At 43.5% G+C, this 25,660-nt stretch overlaps 1 protein-coding gene across 1 annotated transcript in view; it reads right to left on the bottom strand.

Moving 5' to 3' along the window:
• The window catches only part of gas8 (growth arrest-specific 8), a 31,396-nt gene extending 18,409 nt beyond the window's left edge, over positions 1–12,987 (bottom strand). Inside the window, exons 1-4 of the mRNA XM_055649009.1 lie at positions 12,880–12,987; positions 10,015–10,107; positions 9,389–9,586; positions 1,388–1,594 (exon numbers count right to left, since the gene is read on the bottom strand). Of these exons, the coding sequence (XP_055504984.1) occupies positions 1,388–1,594; positions 9,389–9,586; positions 10,015–10,107; positions 12,880–12,882 (501 nt within the window). The 5' untranslated portion in view covers positions 12,883–12,987. The remainder of the gene's footprint in view (positions 1–1,387; positions 1,595–9,388; positions 9,587–10,014; positions 10,108–12,879) is intronic.
• Between the last annotated feature and the right edge of the window lie 12,673 nt (positions 12,988–25,660).

Below are 25,660 nucleotides of genomic sequence, written 5' to 3' on the forward strand. Positions count from 1 at the left end.
GATGCAAACAACTGGTTAGCCGCAAAAATAGGATTGCCAGTTTCAGTTTGCCAAGCAGTACTTAAAAGTACTTAAAACCACAGTTCTGGAAAAAGGTCTTGTGGACAGATGAGATGAAGATTAACTTATATCAGAGTGATGGCAAGAGCAAAGTATGGAGGAGAGAAGGAACTACCCAAGATCCAAAGCATACCACCTCATCTGTGAAACACGGTGGTGGGGGTGTTATGGCCTGGGCATGTATGGCAGCTGAAGGTACTGGCTCACTTATCTTCATTGATGATACAACTGCTGATGGTGGTAGCATAATTAATTCTGAAGTGTATAGACACATCCTATCTGTTCAAGTTCAAACAAATACCTCAAAACTCATTGGCCGGCGGTTCATTCTGCAGCAAGACAATGATCCGAAACATACTGCTAAAGCAACAAAGGAGTTTTTCAAAGCTAAAAAATGGTGAATTCTCGAGTGGTCAAGTCAATCGCCCAATCTGAACCCAATTAATCATGTTTTTTATATGCTGAAGAGAAAACTGAAGGATACTAGCCACCAAAGTAAGCATAAGCTAAAGATGGCTGCAGTACAGGCCTGGCAGAGCATCACCAGGGGTGACACCCAGCAACTGGTGATGTCCATGAATCGCAGACTTCAATCAGTCATTGCATGCAAAGGATATGCAACAAAATACTAAACAAGATTACTTTCATTTGACATTTCGGTGTTCCAAACATTATGGTGCCTGAAATGGGGGGACTATGTATAAACACTGCTGTAATTTCTACATGGTGAAACCAAAATGTATAAAAATGGCCTTTATTAAGATCTGACAATGTTCACTTTAACATTATGAAGGGCACTGTATGTACAACTTTAGTGCCCAACCTACAGCCAGTGGACCACTTCCACTCACCATGATGCTCTCAACCAGCAGCAGGACAAACATGCACACTGTTCCCCTTCTTACTCAGACTTACTTATAAGGCCACAGTCAGAAACCATTCCTCAAAAGCTTGACCAAAGAATTTGCCAGTTCAATGTCCATGGCGGCACAGTGGAGCAGCAGTAGAGTTGCTGCCTTACAGCGCCAGAGGCCCGGGTTTGATCCTGACTACAGGTGCTTGTCTGTATGTAGTTTGTACATTATCCCCACGACCTGGTGCTTTTTTTCCCGGATCTCCAGTTTCCTCCCACACTCCAAAGACATACAGGTTTGTAAGTTAATTGACTTCTGCAAAATGTAAATTGTTCTGGTTTGGACGTTGTGTGCTTCCAAATACCCATCTGAAATTCAGATAGATAATCTTGACGATATCATCTATACATTTCTAGATATAATTGCAGTAAATATATAATGCTGACTTGACCTTTAACTCTTTAAACACGTACCAGTTTCAAGGTTTTCACCATGTTTTCATTAGAGAGCTCCTGTTCCTTCAGTTCCAGTTTGAGGTTTTTTGTATTACTAACTAAGAAATGCTCCTGGTCACGATGCTCTTTTTGTTCCAATTTCATGGTGACTGTATTTTCTGCCTTCAACTCAGCAAGATTATTCTGGTGTTCATATAAAAGATGTTTGACTTTCTGCTTGTAGACCTATTGGAAAAAAAAAAACATTGTTAGAAATCTCATGTACTGGAAATATTTTGAAGTTATAAGCTCCCTATTTTTGTCAATACTCATGGATATTTTTCCACCACTGTTCAAGTTCCTAGAGCATAAGTTTAAAAAACAGCAAGAATAGTGCCGACTTCTGGATATGGAGCATATATAGGAATGTCATATATAGAAAATTCAAATCAACTATTTACTTTTAATAAAATAAGTTCCCATTATTTGAAAACTATTTACATTATAATGAAAGTGTTCTTCAAATCAAAACGCAGCAAAGACCCCAGGGACCTTCACTATCCAACGAGTGGTTGAACTATTTGTTCTCAAGAAGGGAAAATGATGTGGGATTATAGAACAAGAATTTGGTAAATTCTGATTCACCAAACCTGCAAGATATTTGCAACAGTAAAGAATAATAAATCAAATTATGTTGTAGTGGACTCTGTGTTGGCTTAGATCTTTATGTAAAGTTTAAATTGAAACAAGCTATTTACAATTAAATATTCGCTTAAAGTGTCATGTTTTTTTAATCTTCTGACGAAGATTTTAAATTCAATCGGGATTATTATAGTAAAATCAAAGTGGATAAAGAACTGCAATAGTGCAAGACCTGCCTCCAAAAGCTGTCAACAGCCCGTCTCAAAATAGTGATTACATGGGAAGATATATACGCACCGAGAATGTGGAAGCAGGTAAAAGAAACAATTTATCTACAATTTAACGTGCGCAATGACTGGGAGATATGGAACATCTGAAGTTGTAACATTTATAGAATGTATTTGTGAAATTTTAAAACATTTGCTTCTCAATTGCTAAGGAAGTAGACCATACTGGATTTAATGATGAATGACAAACTACTAAATTAATTTACAATAAGTGAATTACAAACAAACAGTGCCAATATGATAGAAATTGACATTCGATGGAGAAGGAAGATTGCAAATGGTGGATAACAATTTAAGAATACAAAACTAGAAAGTAATGATAAATAAATGGTGTTGCCTAACGTATAGAACCTAAAGAAAATACATTGTGTAGAACAACCAAAAGAAAAACAATAGAAGGTATTAAACTTCATATTTGACATAATATAAAGCAAGTTCATTACTCAAAAGCAAAGTATCCACTCATTCCACCCATATCTGATATGCTCTGGACTTCAATGATGCATGCAGAGTATATTTTTTGGACTATTGGATGGTATTCCTATTAATACCTCACATTTTCATATATTTATTTTTAAATGTTACATTTTTCAGTGATCCCGCAATGTTTAAAATAAGTGTGAAAAACAGGATTCTGGGCAGTTTTAAGAAAGCAGGACAGTGAGGTGAAAGGGAGCATGGGAATTAGGGGACCAAGTGTGTCAGAAGGGAGTGTAGGAACCAAGGTCCCTATAAGTTGGAGGGAATCTAGGAACCGGGGCTTCGGAGAGTCAGGAGAGAGCACGGGAACTGGGGTTTCAGAGAATCAGGAAAGGGGAGTGGAACTGGAGCCCAGTGAATTGGGAAGGAGCCCAGGAACTGATGCCCAGCTGAGTTGAAAATGAGAATACGAAACATCACCTGGGAGCCAGATGGTAAACCCTTATGATTTCCAAAGAGAGTTGGATTGCACATTATCGGAGTTAACAACTAAAAAAGGTGTTATATCTTGTAAGGATCCTGGGAAAAATGGAATCCAACAAAAAGGGGAAGCATTAAAAAAAACTGCTACAAAGAAGCTAATAAAAGATTAAGAAAGGAATTTGAAAAATAAATTCAAAAGCAACATCAAATATTTTATAAATATTTAAAAGGAAGAATGACAAATGTCTGAAGAAGGGTTTCGGCCCAAAACGTTGCCTATTTCCTTTGCTCCATAGATGCTGAGATTCTCCAGCACTTTTGTCTACCAATGACAAATGGCAATATAGGTTCATTAAAGATAGCATGGCTATGTTGAATATTAAGGAAATGAACATTTCTAATTGGCCATAGTAATTAATAAAGTTAAGTGGCAGAAAAGGAATCATAGTACCACTAGTACAACTGTACCTCAAAAATCTCAAAGAGAACTTAATGAATTTAATATAACAAGGAGATGATAGACAAAATAACTGGAGATAAGATAGACAAATATTCAGTACTCTTTAGTTTCCACTCCAGAACGTGGAAATAGGTGAGAAAATTGCAGATGAATCAGTCAATGCTTTTTACTAGCCTTGGGATTCAAGAAGTGTGTCTTTGCGCTAGAAATTTTCAAATGCTAGTGTACTTTAAAGAAGCAGATGAATCCAAGTTAACCATAGGTTAAACCACAGGTTTGACATTGAATGTGTCATACAGTCAGTCATACAGCATGGAAACAGCCCCTTCGGCCCAATATGCCCATGCCGACCAAGATCCTGCATCTACACTAGTCCCACCTGTCTGCGTTTGGCCCATATCCCTCTAAACCTTTCCTATCAATGTACCTGTCCCAATGTCTATAAAATATTGCTATAATACCTGTCTCAACTACCCCCTCTGGCAGCTTGTTCCAAATACTCACCACCTTCTATGTAATAAAGTTGTCCCTCAGGTTTCGATCAAATCATTCCCTCTCACATTAAACCTACGTAACTTGGTTCTTGATTCCCCCACTCTAGGAAAAAAGACTGTGTATTTATCCTATCTATTCCCCTCATGATCTTATACACCTTGACAATATCACCCCTCATCCTCTTGCTCTCAAAGGAATAAAATCATCGCCTGCCCAATCTCTCCCTACAGTTCAGACCCTCAAGTGAAATGTGGGATGAAACTAGAATCTCTAATCCACAAGAGGGAGTCTAAATATTTGACCATGTACGAACAGTCAATGTGGACGTGATGGATGGGCCACTACTAGCTAATCTATCACAGTAATCTATTACTGCCGACAAACGCGCTAGAGTTGAGAGGAGACAGAGGGTAGTGGTGGAAGGATTGCAAGCCTGTGACCAGTGGTGTACCATAGAAACATAGAAAAATAGCTGCAAGAGTGGGCCATTCGGCCCTTCGAGTCAGCACTGCCATTCAATATGACCATGGCTGATCATCTAAAATCAATACCCCGTTCCTGCTTTCTCCCCATATCCCTTACTTCCTTTAGCCCTAAGAGCTAAATCTAACTCTCTCTTGAAAACATCCAGTGAATTGGCCTCCACTGCCTTCTGTGGCAGAGAATTCCACAGATTCACAACTCTCTGGGTGAAGAGGTTTTTCCTCATCTCAGTCCTAAATGGCCTACCCTTTATTGTTAAACTGTGACCCCTGGTACTGGACTCCCCCTAACATCGGGAACATTTTTCCTGCATCTAGCCTGTCCAATCCTTTAAGAATTTCATATGTTTCTCTAAGGTCCCCTCTCATCCTTCTAAATTCCAGTGAATACAAGCCCAGTCGACCCATTCTTTCATCATATGCGAGTCCAGCCATCCCGAGAATTAACCTGTTGAACCTACGCTGCACTCCCCCAATAGCAATAATGTCTTTCTTCAAATTAGGAGACCAGAATTGCACACAATACTCCAGGTGCGGTCTCACCATGGCCCTGTACAACTGCAATAGGACCTCCTTGGTCCAAAACTCAAATCCTCTCACAATAAAGGCCAACATGCCATTAGCTTTCTTCACTGCCTGCTGTACCTGCATGCTTACTTTCAGTGACTGATGTAAAAACATACCCAGGTCTCGTTGCACCTCCCTTTTCCTAATCTGACACCATTCAGATAATAATCTGCCTTCCGGTTCTTGTCACCAAAGTGGATAACCTCGCATTTATCAACATTATAATGCATCTGTCATGCATCTGCCCACACCCAACCTATCCAAGTCACCCTGCAGCCTCCTAGCATCCTCATCGCAGCTCACACTGCCACCTAGCTTTGTGTCATCTGTAAACTTGGAGATGTCACATTTAATTCCCTCATCTAAATCGTTAATATATATTGCAAATAACTGGGATCCCAGCACCGAGCCTTGTGGTACCCCACTAGTCACTGCCTGCCATTCTGAAAAGGGCTCATTGATTCCTACTCTTTGCTTCCTGCCTGCCAACCAGTTCTCTATCCATATCAATACCCTATCGCCAATACCATTTGCTCTAATTTTGCACACTAATCTCTTGTGTGGGACCTTGTCAAAGGCTTTTTGACAGTCCAGAAACACCACATCCACAGGCTCTCCCTTATCTATTCTACTTGTTACATCCTCAAAAAACTCCAGAAGATTAGTCAAGCATGATTTCCCCTTCATAAATCCATGCTGACTTTGACCGATCCTGTCACTGATTTCTAAATGCATTGCTATAACATCTTTAACAATCAATTCAAGCATCTTCCCCACTACTGATGTAAGGCTAACTGATCTATAATTCCCAGTTTTCTCTCTCCCTCCTTTCTTAAAAAGTGGGGTTAAATTGGCTACCCTCCAGTCCACAGGAACTGATCTCGAGTCAAGAGAACATTAGAAAATTATCACCAATGCATCCACGATTTCTAGGGCCACCTCTGGGATGCAGACCATCAGGCTCTAGGGATTCATCTGCCTTCAGTCCCAACAGTTTACCTAACACCATTTCCTGACTAATGTGGATTCCCTTCAGTTCCTCCCTCCCACTAGATCCTCAGTTCCCTAGTATTTCTGGGAGATTGGATCTGTCTTCAAGTCTGAGCAAGACACAAACAAAGTACTTGTTTAACTGTTCTGCCATTTCCTTGTTTCCCATTATAAATTCACTTGTCTCTGATTGTAAGGGACCTACATTTGACTTCACTAATCTTTTCCTTTTTACATATCTAAAGAAGCTTTCAGTCAGTTTTTATATTCCCCGCAAGCTTTCTTTCATTCTTCTTTCTTTCCCACTTAATTAACCCCTTTGTCCTCCTCTGTTGAGTTCTAAATTTCTCCCAGTTCTCCGGTTTGCTGCTTCCTTTGGCCAATTTATATGCCTTTTCCTTGGATTTAACACTATCCTTGATTTCCCTCATTAGCCACGGTTGAGCCGCCTTCCCCGTTTTATTTCTTCACCAGAAAGGGATGAACAATTTCTTGAGTTCATCCATGCGGTCTTTAAATCTTTGCCATTGCATCTCCACCGTCGACCCTTTAAGTATAATTTGCCAGTCTATCCTAGACAATTCTCGTCTCTTACCTTCAAAGTCTCCTTACTTTAAGTTCAGGACGCTAGTCTCTGAATTAACCATGTCGCTTTCCATCCTAATGCAGAATTCCATCATATTATGGTCACTTTTGCCCAAGGGGCTTTGCACAACAAGATCGCTAACTAATTCTTCCTCATTACACAATACCCAGACTAGGATGGCCTGTCATATAGTCAGTTCTTCTACATATTGGTTTAAAAAACCATCCCATATACATTCCAGTACTGGAGGGATCATTACTGGGACTCCTGGGGCTTGTGCTCTATATTAATGACTTTGATTTGAATAGGAGGTTTGAACAATAAATTTGCCAATTATGTGAAGGTTTGTGGTGTTGTGGATAATGGGAAAGGTTGTCTAGGGCTACAGCAGGGTATAAATCAGACAGCAATTTGGAAGGAGCAAAAGCAGGTCGAATTTAATCCTGATAAGAATGAAGTAATAGCTTTACGACTTATACAGTAATTAATTGGGCATTAAGGAATGTCGACGGTGAAATGCACCCTGAAAGTGGCAAAACAGGGGGATAGAACGATGAAGGATGTATATGGCATATTTCCTTTCATAGGTTAGGCATAGAATGTAAAAGTTGGAACAGTGTATTGAAACTTTACAAAAGACTGGTTAGAGCACACTTGGAGTATTATGTGCCGTTCTGGTCACCACGCGACAGGTAAGCTGTGTGTAAGAAGGAACTGCAGATGCTGGTTTAAACCGAAGATAGACACAAAAAGCTGGAGGAACTCAGCGGGCCAGGCAGTCTCTGGAGAGAAGGAATGGCTGTGGTTGTGATTCACAGTGCAGAGGATATCCACTAGAATGTTGCCTCGTTTAGTTATGGGGAGAGATTAGATGGTTTGAGTTTGTTTTCCTGGACAAAGAAGACTGAAGGGTGCTGTTGTAGAGGTATATAAGATTGATATGAGGCATTGTTAGGATAGTCAGAATCTTTTCCAATGGTAGGTGTATCATAAACAAGGGGACATAGATATAAGGTGTGAGGAAGGAGTTATAAAGGAGCCAGATACAATAATGCATTTAGAATACATTTTGAGAGACACTTAAATAAACAAAGCATAGAAGGAAATGGTCTCAATGCAGGCAAATCGGATTAATATGGATGGGTAAAAGATCGACATGGAAGTGGTGGACAAAGGGCTTGCTTCTGTGCTGTACAACTCTGACAATTTTAGCCTTGTGAAATAAGGTCATATTGTGAAATAAATTTGTGTATAAAATCATGAGAGGAATAAATCGGGCAGATGCACAGAATCTCTTGCCCAGAGTAGGGGAATCGAGGACCAGAGGACACAGATTCAAGGTGAAGTGGAAAAGATTTAATAGGAATCTGAGGGGTAAATTTTTCATACAAAGGGTGATGGGTGTATGGAACAAGCTGCCAGAGGAGATAGTTGAGGCTGGGACTATCCCAACGTTTAAGAAACAGTTAGACAGGTACATGGATAGGACAAGTTTGGAGGGATATGGACGAAACGCAGGCAGGTGGGACTACTGTAGCTGGGATATATTGGCTGGTGTGGGCAAGTTGGGCCGAAGGGCCAGTTTCCACGCTGTATCACTCTATGACTCTAAATAGATTGGTATATAGCTAGGAGATTGGATACAAGGCACAGCAATAAAAATAAACTCTCTGCAGTTGCTAATGTGTGGCAAGTGGTGTTCTTCGAAAGTGTGCACTGGTGTCTAAACTTTTCACCTTATACATTACTGATGCTGATGGAGGAGTCAAACATTGAACTCCAAACTGTTAAAAAAATACTTAGAAGCTTTGTTACAAAACTGATGCTTACAAAACAGATACAAAACTGATCCTTACAGTCATTGTGGCCAATGATTGAAAATTAATATTCAAAAGGTAACAAAACAGAAAATGAAACATTAACTACTGAGAGAAAAATTCAAAGTAAGGTATTGTAAACACCAAGTTTGGACTTTATATTAAGTGTTGGGCATCAAATTTCAAAAAGATATATTATACTTGGAAAAGAATCCTTGTAGGTTCTCCAATTGATATGTTAAATAAAATAGAATTAGTGATTAGCAAAAATAGAAGATTTTTTTTTTCTCCTGGAAGAATCCTGGAATTTTTGAATGAGATATGCATTAGAAGACAATACTTTTTCACATAATTGGTCATGGAATAAGATATTTGCTTCCCCCCCACAAAAAAATACACCTACTGAATTAAAATGTTCAAAACTTGAGAAATGTATTACTTTTTTGTTGGTCAAGGACACACAAAACACAAGGACCCACAAATAGAGTTAAATACAGAATGGCTATGTAGGAAAGAACTGCAGATGCTGGTTTAAATCAAAGGTAGACACAAAATGCTGTTGTCTGAAGAAGGGTCTCGACCCAAAACGTTACCCATTCCTTCTCTCCAGAGATGCTGCCTGTCCCGTTTAGTTACTCCAGCATTTTGTGTCTATCTACAGAATTGCTGTAATCTAATTACTGTAAAGGTCAAAACAAGTCTGGAATCATCAGCCTCCATGATTTGTTGGATGTGGAGGTTGGTGGGGTGATAAGTCTTCTTATCTCTGCATGTTAATTTTCCCATGATTTTGTTGAATTCCTCCCCTTACCTTAATTTCCACCTGGTGCCGTTCCTCTGCATCTTCCATTTCTCGGTCTTTGTTCCTCAATTCTGACTTCCTCTCCTCTAGCTGCCGCTTTGTGATCTCCCAAAATGTATGGATTTTATCGCGCTCGAGCTGAAAGTAATTCCGTTCTTCACGTTCTCTGTCAAGCTCTTCACGTAGCCGCACAATATGTTCTTCCAACTGCGAATAGTCAAAAAATTGTTATTCTAACCACTGGCACACTTGAACTATTTACTGTGAAAATAAATAATTGTGGCAACTCTGCTTTATCATTCCGAAGCCTCCTCCTTGAAACAGTTATTTAATTAGTGGCCCTCCCATGCTCTTATCCATGGTCTTTCAAATCACTCCTTTTCAATTATTCATCCAAATCACCGTTGAACGTTAACATTGAATCTGATCTCACTGCCTTTCATAAAAGGGACAATAAATTAGTGTTCTTGTTTTAAAATCACTCCTCATCCCCTTTTTCAAAATGCTTTTCAACAAATTTAATCCTACCTTCTAAGATTGGACTCAAACTACCAACATGTGATTTAACAACAAATTGATTGCGCAACGGGTACGATTCAAATGAATCTTAATTTCACAGAACATAAGAATATTACCTGCTCCTTTGGCATATCCTCTGTGGAAATGCCATCGATAACCGTTGGCGTTTTTGCTTTCTTGCCTGCTTTTCCTTTCTTCTTTTTTGGTGCCTGTTTAAAGGGGAAGTTTCATAAGCATTACAATTTGTTTTGATGTGAGCAATTAAGTATGCCAAAACTTTCAGGTCAAATGTATATAATTCACTTAAAGACTGAGAATATACTGTGCTTTGTCATGAACAACCACATCTGTGATCCAAGTCGTGGCAGGTAATTCCAACTAGGTTCAACACAAAGTGCTGGAGTAACCTAGTCAGGCACATCTCTAGAGGACATGGATAGGCAATGTTTTGGGTCAGGGGCCTTCTTCAGACCTATTGTAGTGGGAGTAAGAAAGGTAGTTGGAGGAGCGACAAAGCCTGGCAATTCATAGTTGGATACTGGTGAGCAGGTGGGGAGGGGTTGATAGGCAGATGGTAGGCAAAGGCGAGAGATAAAAAGGAATCATATGGATGACAAAAGAGGACCAAAGGAAAAAAAAGAGGTAGCGATGTAGGTGGAAGAGGATGGGGTGGGGTGAGGGTGGGGTGGGGAGGAGAGTGGGTTAGTGGGACAATGGGAGTGCACCGTGATCAGGAAGTAGGACAGGGGAGGCAGGGAAGGGTAAGAATGGGGTGGGGTGCTCCCCAATTTGGAAATTTTGAAAATTCAATGTTCATACTGCTAAGCTGTAAGCTATCCACGTGGAATGTGAGGTGCTGCCCCTCATGTGTCCACATGCTGTTTGCATGTGGCCTAATTCTGGCAATGGAGGAGGCCCAGGACAGAAAGGTCAGTATGGTAATGGGATGAGAATTAAAATGGGTAGAAACCAGGAGATCCAGCCAGCCTAGGCAGATCAAGCACAGTTTTCCGAGAGACAGTCACCTAGTCCACAATTTGTCTCACCGATGTTATGGAGGTCACGTCGGGAGCATTAAATTTAGCATGTCTCACCTTGAAACATAGAAACATAGAAAATAGGTGCAGGAGTAGGCCATTCGGCCCTTTGAGCCTGCGCCGCCATTCAATATGATCATGGCTGATCATCCAACTCAATATCCTGTACCTGCCTTCTCTCCATACCCCCTGATCCCTTTAGCCACAAGGGCCACATCTAACTCCCTCTTAAATATAGCCAATGAACTGGCCTCAACTACCTTCTGTAGGCCTGCTGGAGTCCCTGGATGGAGGTAAGGGAGGAATCACAGGTGTTATATATACCTCCTTTCATTGTAGGGGAAAGTACCTGGGGAAGGGGTGGTTTGGATGGGAAGCCAAGGAGTTGTGGAGGGAAAGGTCTCAACAGAAAGCGGAAAGGGGCGAGGACAGGAAGATGTAACTAGTGGGATCATATTGCAGGTGGCAGAAATGTTGGGAATTTATTAGTTGGATGTGGATGCTGGTGGGGTGAAAGGAGAAGAGCAGGGAATCTCTATCCTTGTTCCCTCTGGAGGAGCAGAGCAGAGCTGCAGAACATAGCGGCCAAACGGGTGAGGGATCCATTCACAACAGCAGAGGGAAGACCATGTTTGTTAAAGACAGAGGAAATCTCCGATCAGCCACTCGCCCTTTCTCACTCAAATCTTCAACTGGGTTTAAGGGTTAGTACAGGACCTTTGCCCTGAATGCCTAAAGGAAAGGGAAGCAGGACCCAGCCGCCACCTCCAAAGGGATCCCCCCACAAGCCACATCTTCCCATCCCTATCCCTTTTCGCTTTCCGCAGAGACCATTCCCTCCACAACTCCCTGGTTAACTTATCCTCTTCCCATCCAAACCACCCCCTCCCCAAGTACTTTCCCTTTTAACCGCAGGAGATATACCTGTCCCTCTACCTTCTCCCTCGACTTCTTCCAAGGACCCTGACAGTCCTTTCACGCGAGGCAGACGGTCACTTGCACCTCCTCCAAGTCCAACCTCAGATACTGTACCGCTGTTCCAGGTGTGGACTCCAATATAATGGCGAGATCAGGCGGAGGCTCAGCGATCATTTGACTGAACACCTCCGCTCAGTTCTCCTAGGCCGAGGCAATCTCCCGGCTAAACACTTTAACTCATCCTCCCATTCCCACACTGACCTTTCTGTCCTGGGCCTCCTCTACTGTCCAACACAAATTGGAGGAACAGCACCTCATATTTCGCTTGGGCAGCTTACACCCCAACGGTATTACTTTTGATCTCTCTAACTTCAAGTAACCTTTCCACCCCTCTCTTTCCGTCCATCCCGCTTCTTAGTTCTCCGACGAGTTTACATGTACTCCCGATTAATTGTATTGTTTGTATGCCTCGTTGTCACCTTCCCCAGCTAACAACGAACCTTAGACAGACACAAAAAAGCTGGATTAGCTCAGTGGAACAGACAGCATCTCTGGCGGGTGATGTTTCGGATCGAGACCCTTCAGAACCATTCTACATTTCCTTGGTAACTGTCTCATTTGATGCCCTTTTCACACCTTATCCTTCCATATCTCTGTGTCTCCCTATCTCCTGGCCCTCAGTATGAAGGGTCTCGACTCGAAATGTCACCCATCCCTTCTCTCCAGAGACGCTGCCTGTCCCGCTGAGTTACTCCAGCATTTTGTGTCTATCTTCGGTGTAAACCGGCATCAGCAGTTGCTTCCTCCACATCCAGTCTGATGGAGTGTGTGGCCACGGGGCGGGGGCACGACAGCCCAGTCAGGCCTGTGAATGTCCTCTCGGTGGGTCAGTTTTGTTGTGGGTGGCCGGTGGGCAGCCGAACCCCAGCGGGACCCGGTGCCCCCGGGGGAGGGGGAGGTGAGGGGGTGGGGGCTGGGCGCCGATCTGCGGCATTCCCTCCCGGATAAACAACGGCCGCCACTCACCATGTCGCCGCCGCCGTGTGTTTACCCGCAGCACCATGGAGACAGGCGTGAGGCGGCGGGCCCAGTGGGGGACAACGTGATGACGTAGTAGACCACTGTCACCCGTGGGGCGGAGGGGGTGAGCGTGATGACGCAGTACATTCCTGACACGGGGGGGGGGGGGGGAGCGTGATGACGCAGTACATTCCTGATACGGGGGGGGGGGGGGGGGGGGGGGGGAGGCTGGAGGGGCAGGGGGGGGGGGGGGGGGGGGGGCCCCCACCCAAACGGGGGGGGGGGGGGGGGGGGGGGGGGGGGGGGGGAGGGAGGGGGGGGGGGGGGGGGGGGGGGGGGGGGTGGGGGGGGGAAGGGGGGGAAAAGGGGGGGGGGGGGGGAGGGGGGGGGGGGGGGAAAACGGGGGGGGGGGGGGGGGGGGGAAGTGATGACGCAGTACATTGGGGCACGGGGGGGGGTGGTGTGAGGAAGGAAGGAAGGAGAGAAAATCATCTCCACTCGTCGAACAGCCAGACCAAAGATGTGATAGTCAGCAGATAGACTGTGAGACCAAGCGGAGGGGGCGGTCGTTTCGAGAGAGGCTCGGTCCGCAATAACCAAGGGACCTCCCGGTGGGCAGCATGATTCTAGAGGAGCTCTAGAATCATCTGGTCTGTGTCTCCTCCATGGCCACAGCGTGAGGAAATTGGGGAACGAGACATTCCGTTTGGGGAGTCTGCACGGGGGCATGAAAAAGCTCTCCCAATTTTGTTAGTCCTTGGTGTCTCAGCCCCATCTATGGAGCGAAGTCTCCTCCCATCCCCCAACTTCTGGCTACTCCTCCTTTTTCTCTTTCTTGTCCCCACCCAACGCCCCCGATCAGGACTGAAGGGGTTTCGGCCCGGGACGGCCTATTTCCTTCGTCCATAGATGCTGCTGGACCCGCTGAGTTTCTCCAGCTTTTTTGAGAAAAATCATCTCTTCGCTCGATCGAACAGCCAGACAGCAGCACGACCTCGCACGTACTTTTAGAAGAACGATGACTAGCAATGTTACAACATTTTGAGATTTAAAAATTCAAGTCTTTAATTTATCCCATCAGATAAAGCATAAAAAGAAGTTTAATTTGACACCTATTTCACTTTCATATCTTCAGTATTAAAAGTGTTATGGCCATTTTCATACTCAGAAATTGGCATCTTGTTCCCTGTTGCTTTTTCATTGACTTAACACAAAAGCTGTGATCGAGAACATTTAAAAGCCCATAACTTTCTTAAAATTTAAGAGAACTGAAATAAATTTTCAGTTATTATAGATTGAAGCATTCTGAAACAAATATTAAACAATCTTACTTAGATGACTTGAAATTAAAGCATATAGTTAGTTAGTTACCTAATTGTAGCTAATTACAAAATTCAATTACTAGATCTAAACATCTATCCATTTCTTAAGAATAGATTAACATTTTTAAATAGCCTAAGTGTCCAAATAACATTCACACAAGAATTCAGAATATAACATAATTTTTAAATCTCATTGTCATGGGTTTATAGGCCAAATGGAAGGAATTTAATGTTTAATACCTGTAAATTAATGGCCATTTAAATCAGCTTGCGAGTGGGATTTTCTGGAACGGGACCATTTGGAACGTTGAGGCTGCAGTGATTTAGTCCCCCATATCGGCAGCAAATACACTGCCGGTTCGTTTGGGGACTAAATCACCGTTTCGCAACTTAAAATGTGAATTAAATACATCTTGAGAAACACTTTTATACATAAAAATAAACCACTTTATTTTACCTGTCCCCTACATAAAATCCGGCCCCGTTGTCGGCATTGACGGCTTCAGAAACTGATTTTAAAATCACTCCAGCGATTAACTTGTCGGGCAAATTTTAAAAAAAAACACACAGAACGGCCGTCGGAACGATTCTTTAGCAACATCTTGCACTCCAACAAAATATAATTCAGGACCAAACGCGTTTTAACCCCCCTCCCCCCCTCAAATGCGCCAAAATCGCGCACACGGCCAGTGGCAGAATTGCAGTGCCGCTGAAGGTAAGTATTGTAACATACCTACGATGACTCGTTTAATGTGGGAAACTATATATAGTCTGAGAACGATATCCTGAACGCTGTAGAAGGGTTCATCCAGAGATGCTGCTTGACCCGTTGACCAGCAATGATGCCTTTTGCACCGCACACGTCCCAGCTGACATACTGCATTACAGAATGGTGCAGCTGCACCATGGCAGACGCTTCAGAGGGTAACCAGGACAGCGCAAGGTCATTTGCCCTCTCCCCTCCCTGATGGACATACACCTCCCGCTGCCTAGCACAAAGAAATGACAGCTCCCATCCTGCGTTTGGAATGTGGGAAACTATATATATCCAGGACAAACAGACTCAGGAATAGTTGCTTTCCGAGAATTATATCTACCATAAATTCAAATTCACACATGCACTGACTACACCGCCCAACACGGACTTCCATCTGTATATATGTATATATGATATATGTATATATGTCCCCCCCCCCCATCTCCCTTCTGTTTTTTGTTTTTTTTCTGTTTCTTGTTTTTTGTGCTAAATTGTATGTATGCACTGAGTACGAGCAGCTTTCAGTTTCACTATACATGTATAGTGACAATAAATGGCATATCTATCTATCTATCTATCTATCTATATCTATTTTCAGTATCTTGCCCTTTGCTCTACCCATTGGTCTTCGAGTTTGGCTTTATTACACAATACTGTATATTAGTTGACCTGATGGAATGGCATTGAAAACAAAGCTTTTCACTATACCTCGTTACACAACAATAATAAACCTAAAAGCAGCAGCCAATTTGCAAGCTATGTCCCACAAACACCACTGGGATAAAGACTACTTGTCAGTGATAGAGATGTTTTGAATTGGGAATGAATAATGGGCAAAACACCAGAGTGAACTCCCCTGTTATCTTTCAAAATCAGCCTGGATCTCCTATGTACATCTGAGAGAACCGATCGTCCCGCAAACCACTCTGCAACAGGAGTGTCAACCTAGATTTTTGTGCTCAAGACCCGAAATTGGACACAGAACCTCTGGCGGAGAGACTCGGTTCTACAATCCACTGAAGGTAGAACATCTGTCCCACTAGCATTTAGCTGGGGAGATGGCAATTATTTTTGATTTGCAACAACAGTTTAATAATTGTGAATCTAATGAACAGTTGTAATTATCTCCACAATAGCTGATTAGATTATTTTTCAATTGAGTATCAACCTTTTTTAAATTTCAAGTCGAGAAAAATAACAATAATTAACATTGGACCATTGCGGGCTCCACCTTTCCAGAGTAATTGATGCAGACTCTGTGCCTTCTATTCTGTACCTTCACATACCTCCTGTGTCCACCTCCCTGATTCCCAGTCTGATGAAGGGTTCCGACCCGAAACGTCACCTATTCCTTGTCTCCAGAGATGCTGTCTGACCCGCTGAGTTATTCCAGCATTTTGTGTCTATCCAGGTCCCGCTGAGTTTAGTTTAGTTTAGTTTAGAGATACAACGCGGAAACAGGCCCTTTGACCGAGACCGCACCGACCAGCGATCCCTGCACATCAACACTATATCAAGCCAATTAAGCTACAAACTTGTACGTCTTTGGAGGGTGTGAGGAAATCGAAGATCTCGGTGAAAACCCACGAGGTCACAGCAGGAGAACATACAAACTCCGTACAGACAGCACCAACATTCAGGATCGAATACGGGTCTCTGGCGCCGTAAGCACTGTAAGGCAGCAACCCTCCAGCTGTGCCAACGTGCAGCTAACAGTGTTTTAATATTGTTTTATTTAATATTTGTTTTAATATCTATTAAACCTAATTCTAGTGAGTTACAGAAGTCAGCTTGCTGAATTCTAAGTATTGTGAGGGATGAGATAGATTTACTTGCAGTAACACCTGGCACACTCTATGATGCTCAGCAGAATCTCAAAGGCTTCAACTGAAAACATTGTCCCAAGCTTTTCAAATGTAATCAGAGGCAATCTAATGTTTTTAATATATACAGTGCCCTCCATAATGTTTGGGACAAAGACCCATCATTTATTTATTTGCCTCTGTACTCCACAATTTAAGATTTGTAATAGAAAAAAAACACATTTGGTAAAAGTGTACATTGGCAGATTTTATGAAATGGTATTTTTATACATTTTGGTTTCACTATGTAGAAACTACAGCTGTGTATTACCTTCACGTGCCAAGTCTATTGCGTTGTGTATTGCTTTACGAGCCAGTCAGCGGCTGATAGAGCTATGTTCCCAAAGAGGGGAGGGGCCTCGCTCGGAAGCAGTCCCATTGCCATTCGTTTGAATTTGCGAGCAGCGCTATTGGATATGACTTACCAGCAGTTATTTTAACAGCTGATTTCGTACCTGTATAAAGGCAGGCGCCAGGAAGCCATAACCTACTTCATATGCGAGAGCGGTTCACCGATGGGCTGACTCGCGATCAGCGCCATGGACAGATGCAGAGAGTGTGAGAGAGAGAGAGAGAGAGGTGTGCTGTTGTCAAATGGGCCCCGCGCATACCAAGACAAGTATTGTCTGAAGAAGGGTCTCAACCCAAAACGTCACGCATTCCTTCTCTCCAGAGATGCTGCGTGTCCCACTGAGTTACTCCAGCATTTTGCATCTGCAGTTCTTTCCTATACAAGTATTGCTTTTGTTCTCTTGCCAATAAAACTGATTTATATCTAAATGGACGAGTGAGCCTTTTTCTGTTTTACTAGTTAGATCCTTGAACCTGTTCCCTTGTAACAGTGCCTCAACTACTTCCTCTGGCAGGTTATTCCCTATCCACCACCCTTTACGTGAAACGTCGCCCCCACAGGTTCAAAAATCTTTCTGACGATAAATAGATAAGAAAAAAAAGTTCAGTGTGTATATACAGTACATATTTACACACATACGTACACATAAAAAACAAACAATAGTGCAATAATATCAATAAATCCCCAGTTCACCTTATGTCACTCGTATAGCGAGGCATGACATGTGGAGTTGATTAGACGGAAGATCAATGGATTCACAACAATTCCCACTATATTGACATGGAAATATATTACTACTAGATTAAGTGGGACCCGTTGGGTCCTATGTTCACACGGGAGGGCTGGTCCCCCAACACAATATTCCACCTCTCCACCAATTCCAATATTGGTGGCCAGTGGGGGTGGGGGCTTTCTGCAGCTCTAATATGGGTGTTGTGGGCCGAAGGGACTGGTTTCCAGAGGGCTAGTATGGACATTGTGGCGGCGCTGGTGAACGGCTGCGGCTCGCCTGCAGTCCGTTTGTTTTTACTTTTTTGTGTTGTTTTTTTCGTTTTGTCTAGCTACGTTTTTGGTTTTTTAGGTTGCGTTTATGTGGGGGGGGGGGGGGGGTTGAAACAGGGCTTGCTGTCTCTCCCTTTGGGGGAATGCGACTTTTTTGTCGTATATCCCTCTTCTCTGCCTCCGTCTGCGCTGAGGCCTAATGGCACAGCTGGCGACCTCGAGGCTCCGGAAGCAGCCTGTCAGGACTCGCCCTGGGCTCGCTCCCGTGAGGGCGGCCCAGCTCGGGGCTGGAACGGCGCCCCCGTGAGAGGCTGTGACGCTCCTGTGAGGGCGGCCTGGCGAGGGGCTGAGATGCTCCCGTCAGGGCGGCCCAGCCGGAGGGAAACGGCGCTCCCGTGAGGGCGGCCCAGCCTGAGGGAAACGGCGCTCCCGTGAGGGCGGCCCAGCCCGAGAGTAACGGCGCTCCCGAGGGCGGCCCAGCTCGAGGGTAACGGCGCTCCCGTCGGGGCAGCCCAGCTCGAGGGTAACGGCGCTGCCGTGAGGGCGGCCTTGTGCGGGGCTGAGACGCTCACGTGAGGGCGACCCGGCTTGGCTCGGTGCCCCGGTGGCTGAGACGACGTTCTGGCGGCGGCGGCCTGAGTCTGGGGTTTGATGAGCTTTCTTTATGATTGCATTAATGTGCTGGATGCAGGACAGATCTACAGAGATATGCACGCCCAGAAATTCAAAAATTTTCGATTCTACACCAACATCCTGTTGATGGATCCTTGACCTTCCTCTTCCAAAGTCAACAATTAGTTCCTTGGTTTTACTGATGTGGAGAACAAGGTTGCTGTTCTGGCATCTTTTGGTCAGTCAATTGATCTGCCTCCTATATTCTCACTTGTCATCTGTAATTCGTCCAATAATGATGGCGTCATCGGCGAACTTCAAGATGGAGTTGGAACTCTGTCCGGCCACACAGTCATGTGTGTAGAGCAGGGGGGTGAGCACGCAGCCTTGAGCAGCTCCTGTGTGGATGGTTTTCAAGGAGGAAGTGTTACTACCAATTTGCATTGGTTGTGGTCTGTTGATGAAGAAGTCAAGGATCGAGTTGGAGAGGGATGTCCATAGACCCAGTACCGTGAGCTTGGTAACCAGTTTGGAGGGAATGATGGTATTGAATGCCGACCTGTAGTCTACAAACAAAGCCCGACGTATTTGTTTTTTTTGTCCAAGTGGTCCAGTGCAGAGTGGAGAGCCAGTGAGATCGTATCTCCCTTGCCCTGTTGTGGTGGTAGGCAAATTGTAGTGGGTCCATATTCTTGTAGAGGTAGGAGTTGATATGCGCCATAACCAACCTCTCGAGGCACTTCAACACACGGACACGAGTGCTAACGATCATTAGGTCATGTCACCTTATTCTTCTTGGGCACCAGTATTATTGATGCACTTTTAAAGCAGGTGGTAAAGTCAGACCTAAGTAATGAGAGGTTGAAGATGAATGCAAAAATTCCAGCCAGTTGGTCTACACAGGTTTTAAGAACTCAGCCAGGTATACCATCAGGTCCAGACACTTTCCGAGGATTCACCTTCGTGAGGAATCTTTTGATGTCAGCCTCTGTGACTGAGATTGTATAACCCATCGAGGGCTATGGGGCCAGGGGAGGACAATCAGTGTTCTCTATATCAGAGCGTGCGTAGAACATATTGAGCTTGGCTGGGAATGATGCTTCGCTGTGGCTTGAGCTGCCCCGTTTTACATTGTAGGAAGTGATAGCACGCCCTGCCATAGCTGTTGAATACTCATGATCATAATCATACTTTATTAGCCAAGTATGTTTTGCAACAATTCGATTTGCCAAATCTGAGGAAGGACATTATTGCCATAGAGGGAGTGCAGAGACGGTTCACCAGACTGATTCCTGGGATGTCAGGACTGTCTTATGAAGAAAGACTGGATGGACTTGGTTTATACTCTCTAGAATTTAGGAGATTGAGAGGGGATCTTATAGAAACTTACAAAATTCTTAAGGGGTTGGACAGGCTAGATGCAGGAAGATTGTTCCCGATGTTAGGGAAGTCCAGGACAAGGGGTCACAGCTTAAGGATAAGGGGGAAATCCTTTAAAACCGAGATGAGAAGAACTTTTTTTCACACAGAGAGTGGTGAATCTCTGGAACTCTCTGCCACAGACGGTAGTCGAGGCCAGTTCGTTGGCTATATTTAAGAGGGAGTTAGATGTGGCCCTTGTGGCTAAGGGGATCAGGGGGTATGGAGAGAAGGCAGGTACGGGATACTGAGTTGGATGATCAGCCATGATCATATTGAATGGCGGTGCAGGCTCGAAGGGCCGAATGGCCTACTCCTGCACCTAATTTCTATGTTTCTATGTTTACATTCATACTAATAAAAAGCAACAGAACACACAAAATACATTTTAACATAAACATCCACCACAGTGACTCCTCCACATTCCTCATCTCATTGTTTAGAGCAAAAATCCAATTTAACCTGTTTGATGGCCTTAACAAGGTCGTATCTGGACTTCCTGCATGTTTCTGCATCGCCAGACTTGACTGCCCGAGATCTGGTCCTCAGAAGAATGTGGACCCCCTGGTTCATCCAAGCCTTCTGGTTGGGGAACACTTGGATGGTTTTCTTGGGAACAAACTCCTCCACACATTTCATTTTGAAGTTGGTAACAGCTGTGGCATATTCATTCAGGTCCGTTGCTGAGTCTTTGAATCTCACCCAGTCTACCAACTCCAAGCAGTCCCAGAGCATCCACCATTACCCTCTTTCTTCTATAAAATTATACAACTCTGGAAATATCTTCAATGCTAATCATTTACATGTAGATACTCGTTGACCATCTCAGTTACATATCCTATGGTTCAATGGTTTGTTATTACAGGGCTGCCAACTCTCACGCTTTCGGCGTGAGACTCACGCCCTGGAGCAATTTCTCACGCCCACACGCTCACGACCGAGTTCTCACGTTGAGTTCAGTCCCTGCGCAATTTGTCCCTTAGCGCCGTGTGCCAGGGATCTGTGCGGTCCGGGGAAGCGCGTCAGTTGGCGGCTGTGAGTGACGTCGCGCCTCTTCTCTTGGTTGGATGTGGAGCCGCCGCCAACATGAAGCAGCCGGAGATGGAACTAACCAGGTGAATCAGTTGTAAAACCTGGGGGGGATGTTTCGGAATGGCCATAAATTAAGTATAAATACGAGGAGTCCTCAGTAGTGTGTTTAGATATTTTGCAAACTGTTCCCAATATGCAATATACGGGTTTTCGACCCGTAACCCGAAAAATCGCGTTGTTTTTTTTTCAATTCGTTCTTGCGGGGTCGGTGCAGGCGAGCTGACCTGAGAACTGCGGGCAGTGCGAGTGTCCCGGGCCGTCGGAGGCGTCAGAAGCACCGCTGCCGCGAGAGTCTCTGTGCCGAAGGGACAGACTCTCAAAGGGAGGTGGAGAGAGAGAGGGGGGGGGAGAGAGAGAGAAAGAGAAAGAGAGAGAGAGGGAGAAGGGGGGAGAGAGGGGAAGGGGAGAGAGTGAGAGGGGAGAGAGAGGGTTGAGAGGAGAGACAGAGAGGGGAGAGAGGAGAGAGGGGAAAGAGAGATGGACGGGAGAGATAGAGGGGGGTTGAGAGGAGAGAGAGTGCATCCTGGAGGACAACCAATGGCTGCTGGAAGTAAGTACCAAGCACTGGGGAGAAACGGTGGAAGATAGTGGACTTCAAATGGGGGTGGTTGGAGAAAGCATCCTGCTTGCCTGCTAGATTTTCACTTACTGTAACTGCAGGAAAAATATTCCCGATGTTGGAGGCGTTCAGAACCATGGGTCACAGTTTAAGAATAAAGGGGGGGGGGGGGGGGCAATTAGGACTGAGATGAGAACAAACTTTCTTCACGCAGAGAGTTGTGAATCTGTGGAATTCTCTGCCACAGAAGGCAGTGCAGGCCAATTCACTGGATGTTTCAAGAGAGAGTTACATTTAGTTCTTGGGGCTAACGACATCAAGGGATATGGGGAAAAAACAGGAAAGGTACTGATTTTAGATGAATAGCCATGATCATATTGAATGGCAGTGCTGGCTCGAAGGGCCGATGGCCTATTCCTGCACCTATTTTCTATGTTTCTATGCTTGAGTATATGGCAATAAAACTCGATCACTTGATTTTGAGACATTCATTCATGGTGGAGGTATAATGTAGTCATAGAGTGATACAGTGTGAAAACAGGCCCTTCGGTGCAACTTGCCCATACCTGCCAACATGTCCCAGCTACGCCACCTGCTTTTGGTCCATACCTCCAAACCTGTCCTATCCATGTATTAGTCTAACTTTTTCTTAAATGTTGGGATGGTCCCTGCCTCAACTACCTCCTCTGGCAGCTTGTTCCATACACCCATCACCCTTCGTGTGGATAAAGTTACCTCTTAAAAATACAAAAAAAATTGAAATCATACTTCGACAGTGCAGTAAAACATGATTTTAATACAACAAATTTCAAAAAGTTCCTACCCTTGGAGGGGGGACCCCCTTCTTCCACACCGTCTCCCCACTCGGTTGCTCCACTCCCTCACCGGGTACCCCCCAGTGATCAGTGATCGCACAGCCTCCCCCCTTTCAAAAACGCTCCAATCCAATTTAAAGCATAAATATTGTATTCAAGTGTAAGTTAAAAGACTCGCTGCAGTATGCACCATATTGCACAATTCCTCCTCCCCCCCTCCCAACTCCCAACTCTCACCCAATGTTGGCAGCCCTGGTTATTATCACATGTACCAAGGGACAGTGACATTTTTTTTGCCTGTAGTTTGGTGAATCATAACTACACATAAACACAATCCCAGATTAAGTACAAAGTGCAGCTGGTCATAAAGGTCAGTTGTCCTGGCAGTGATGTAGGGTCAACCTGGCCAAGTAGGCATCCTCCAACGTTACTCCACCGCACCTTGACGCTGAAAGCTGTGTCCGGTTCGCGAGCGTAGTCTCCTGGAGCAGGTTGAGACTCAGGTTAACACCAGACTCCCCAAACACCCACTCTACCCCAAGATCTTAAGCAAGACAGTAATTGTGAATTAGAGCCATTAATCTCTACTGGAAAAAACTCTCTAAAATAATAAAGAACGGAATAAGTGAGGTCAAAAAAAGATTGTTGGGCTCGAATGTATCCATTTAAACATTTTGCTTAATTCTGCTTCTTCTTCATAAATACATTTTCCATGTGAGGTGTCTTGCTTCTGATTTTCTCTCCAGAAGCTTGTCGCCTCCCATTTTACACTGTCTTCAGATGAACTGGCTAAGATTAGAAAGCCCCACCATTGAAAATCCTGAGGCACAACCTCTTTAAGGATGCACACACTGTGAACAGAGGAAACCAGACATGCACCGTTTCCTTTCTATTGTGAGGTGATGTGAGACAGCAGCTGCCTGCACCAGCAGACAGCTTAATTGTCAGCATGCAATTCCAATTCAGGGCAGCTGGAATACATCTCCCACAAGCCCAGTACAAAGCTGACAATTTAGACAAGGCTTCAAATTAACTTGAAAACAAATCTTCCTATAATTTAGGTTTTTTTTTATTACCAATCATATCTCATCTTTCCAAGCATTGAGTTAACATATCTTTTTAAATACTTTTAGATTTTGTAGGCTTTATATTATTTGTAACAACTCAACATTGATGTGCTTTAAATACATAATTTCACTAAATACATATTGAGAAAACAACTGCTGGAAAATATGTTCATTTAAAAATTAAAACAAGGCTCAACACAAGTGCACACCATACCAGATTGTATCAGTGGTGTATCTTAGGATCATGAATGTACCTGCAAAAATTATATCTATTAGGCATCAAATAACATTCATTTTGCCTTGATGGATTCACAATCAACTTTCATGCATATATTTTTAATTGGTAACATGCTTTTTTTAATATAATACTGGGATCAAACCAAGCCAGTTGGAAATACAGTCATCAAAATGCTCCTTAAACATTAGCTCAGTTTTAACTTTCACTGCCATTTTCTTTTTATTAACATTACTGTTCTTTGTAAGAAGCAAAACATATATATAGGATGTAATTCTCAATCTCAGGATTATCCAAACCATTTTAAAATCAACGAACAGCTTTACTTTGTCACATGCTGTTGCCATTATTATACAATTTCAGTGAACAGAAGGAGGCCATTCAAACCATTGTGACTGTGCCTGTTCTTTGAAAGTCCCATATGCGATGGTGGACAGATGTTTGGTTTAGCCTTCCGTTTGAAAATCAGAGCACACTCATTATTGCTTCGAGGTGTCAGCCTATATTATCCAAGTCCTTGAGGAGAGTTTGATCCCACTACCTTCTGATTCAGAGGTAGAAGTGCTTTCACAGATTCAAGTAAGACTCCCACAGAATTCTCAAATGATGTTGTGATTTTATCCATTAGCAAATTGCTGTGTTCAAATAATAGTGCCCAAGCTATTGCAGTAGTATCTAAACCACAATTAATATTGATTTGGTGATATGAATAGGGCTTTGTACAATTTGTATTAATATATAGCGTATTCATGTACAAATTAAATTGGTGCATTGATTAACTCATGCATACACATTGCCATATACATCCACATCTGCAGGATCCGAATCTGTAGTAAATAGCTATACTTTACATTACATCTCTGGCCAATAACATTTTCACTTCAATTAAACGGCTTTCATTTGCATATCCAATCTTCATATCCAGCATAATTGTGCCACTGGTTCTGGACTATAGTATATATCCAGATCACCACATAGCCCAAATACACACAAACTACCATAATGTCCTGTTCAATTTGTTACAAGTTAAAATTGTAGGATATTTGAAGTTACTGATTACTAGAACTACACTGGGATATCTTTCACGTCACATTATGGAGTAAATGTTATAGATTAGTGTGTTCGCTATAAGGTTAATGCAGACTGGGATTGTGGAAGCAGAGATTAACACAGCAAATTCAGGGCTCACGTTACAATAAATGATTTGAAAATTATGTAGGACATGACCTCAAAGGAACAGTTGCATTTTCTTTTTATACTAATTATACTATGTATGATGTGAGTTCATCAATCTTAATGTAATTGAATTATCAACAAGAATTGTGGTACAGCTGCTTCTGAGAAAAATCACATTAGAGATTTGGCACATAGATTAATAGGGGTCTCTAATCATGAATACTAAGTAGCATAAAAATAAATAACGCTGCATATTCTTTTGGTATCCAGCTGTAAATTATTGCAATCTGGAACGCAATACCTGAGAAAGTAGCGGAGGCAGGTACTCTCACAATATTTAATAGGTATTTGGACAAGTACTTGAATAGCCAAGATGTAAAAGCCTATGTACACAATGCTGGTAAATGTATTACTCTAGGTGGGCATGGTAGGCGGGAGAGTATGTTACTGTGCTGTATGGCTCTAAGAGAATTAGAGGTTCATCATAGCCATGTTTACCTGCAGTAAGACATATCTG

This window comes from Leucoraja erinacea, chromosome 17 (assembly GCF_028641065.1).
Source record: "Leucoraja erinacea ecotype New England chromosome 17, Leri_hhj_1, whole genome shotgun sequence".
In the NCBI taxonomy this organism is placed as follows: Eukaryota; Metazoa; Chordata; class Chondrichthyes; order Rajiformes; family Rajidae; genus Leucoraja; species Leucoraja erinaceus.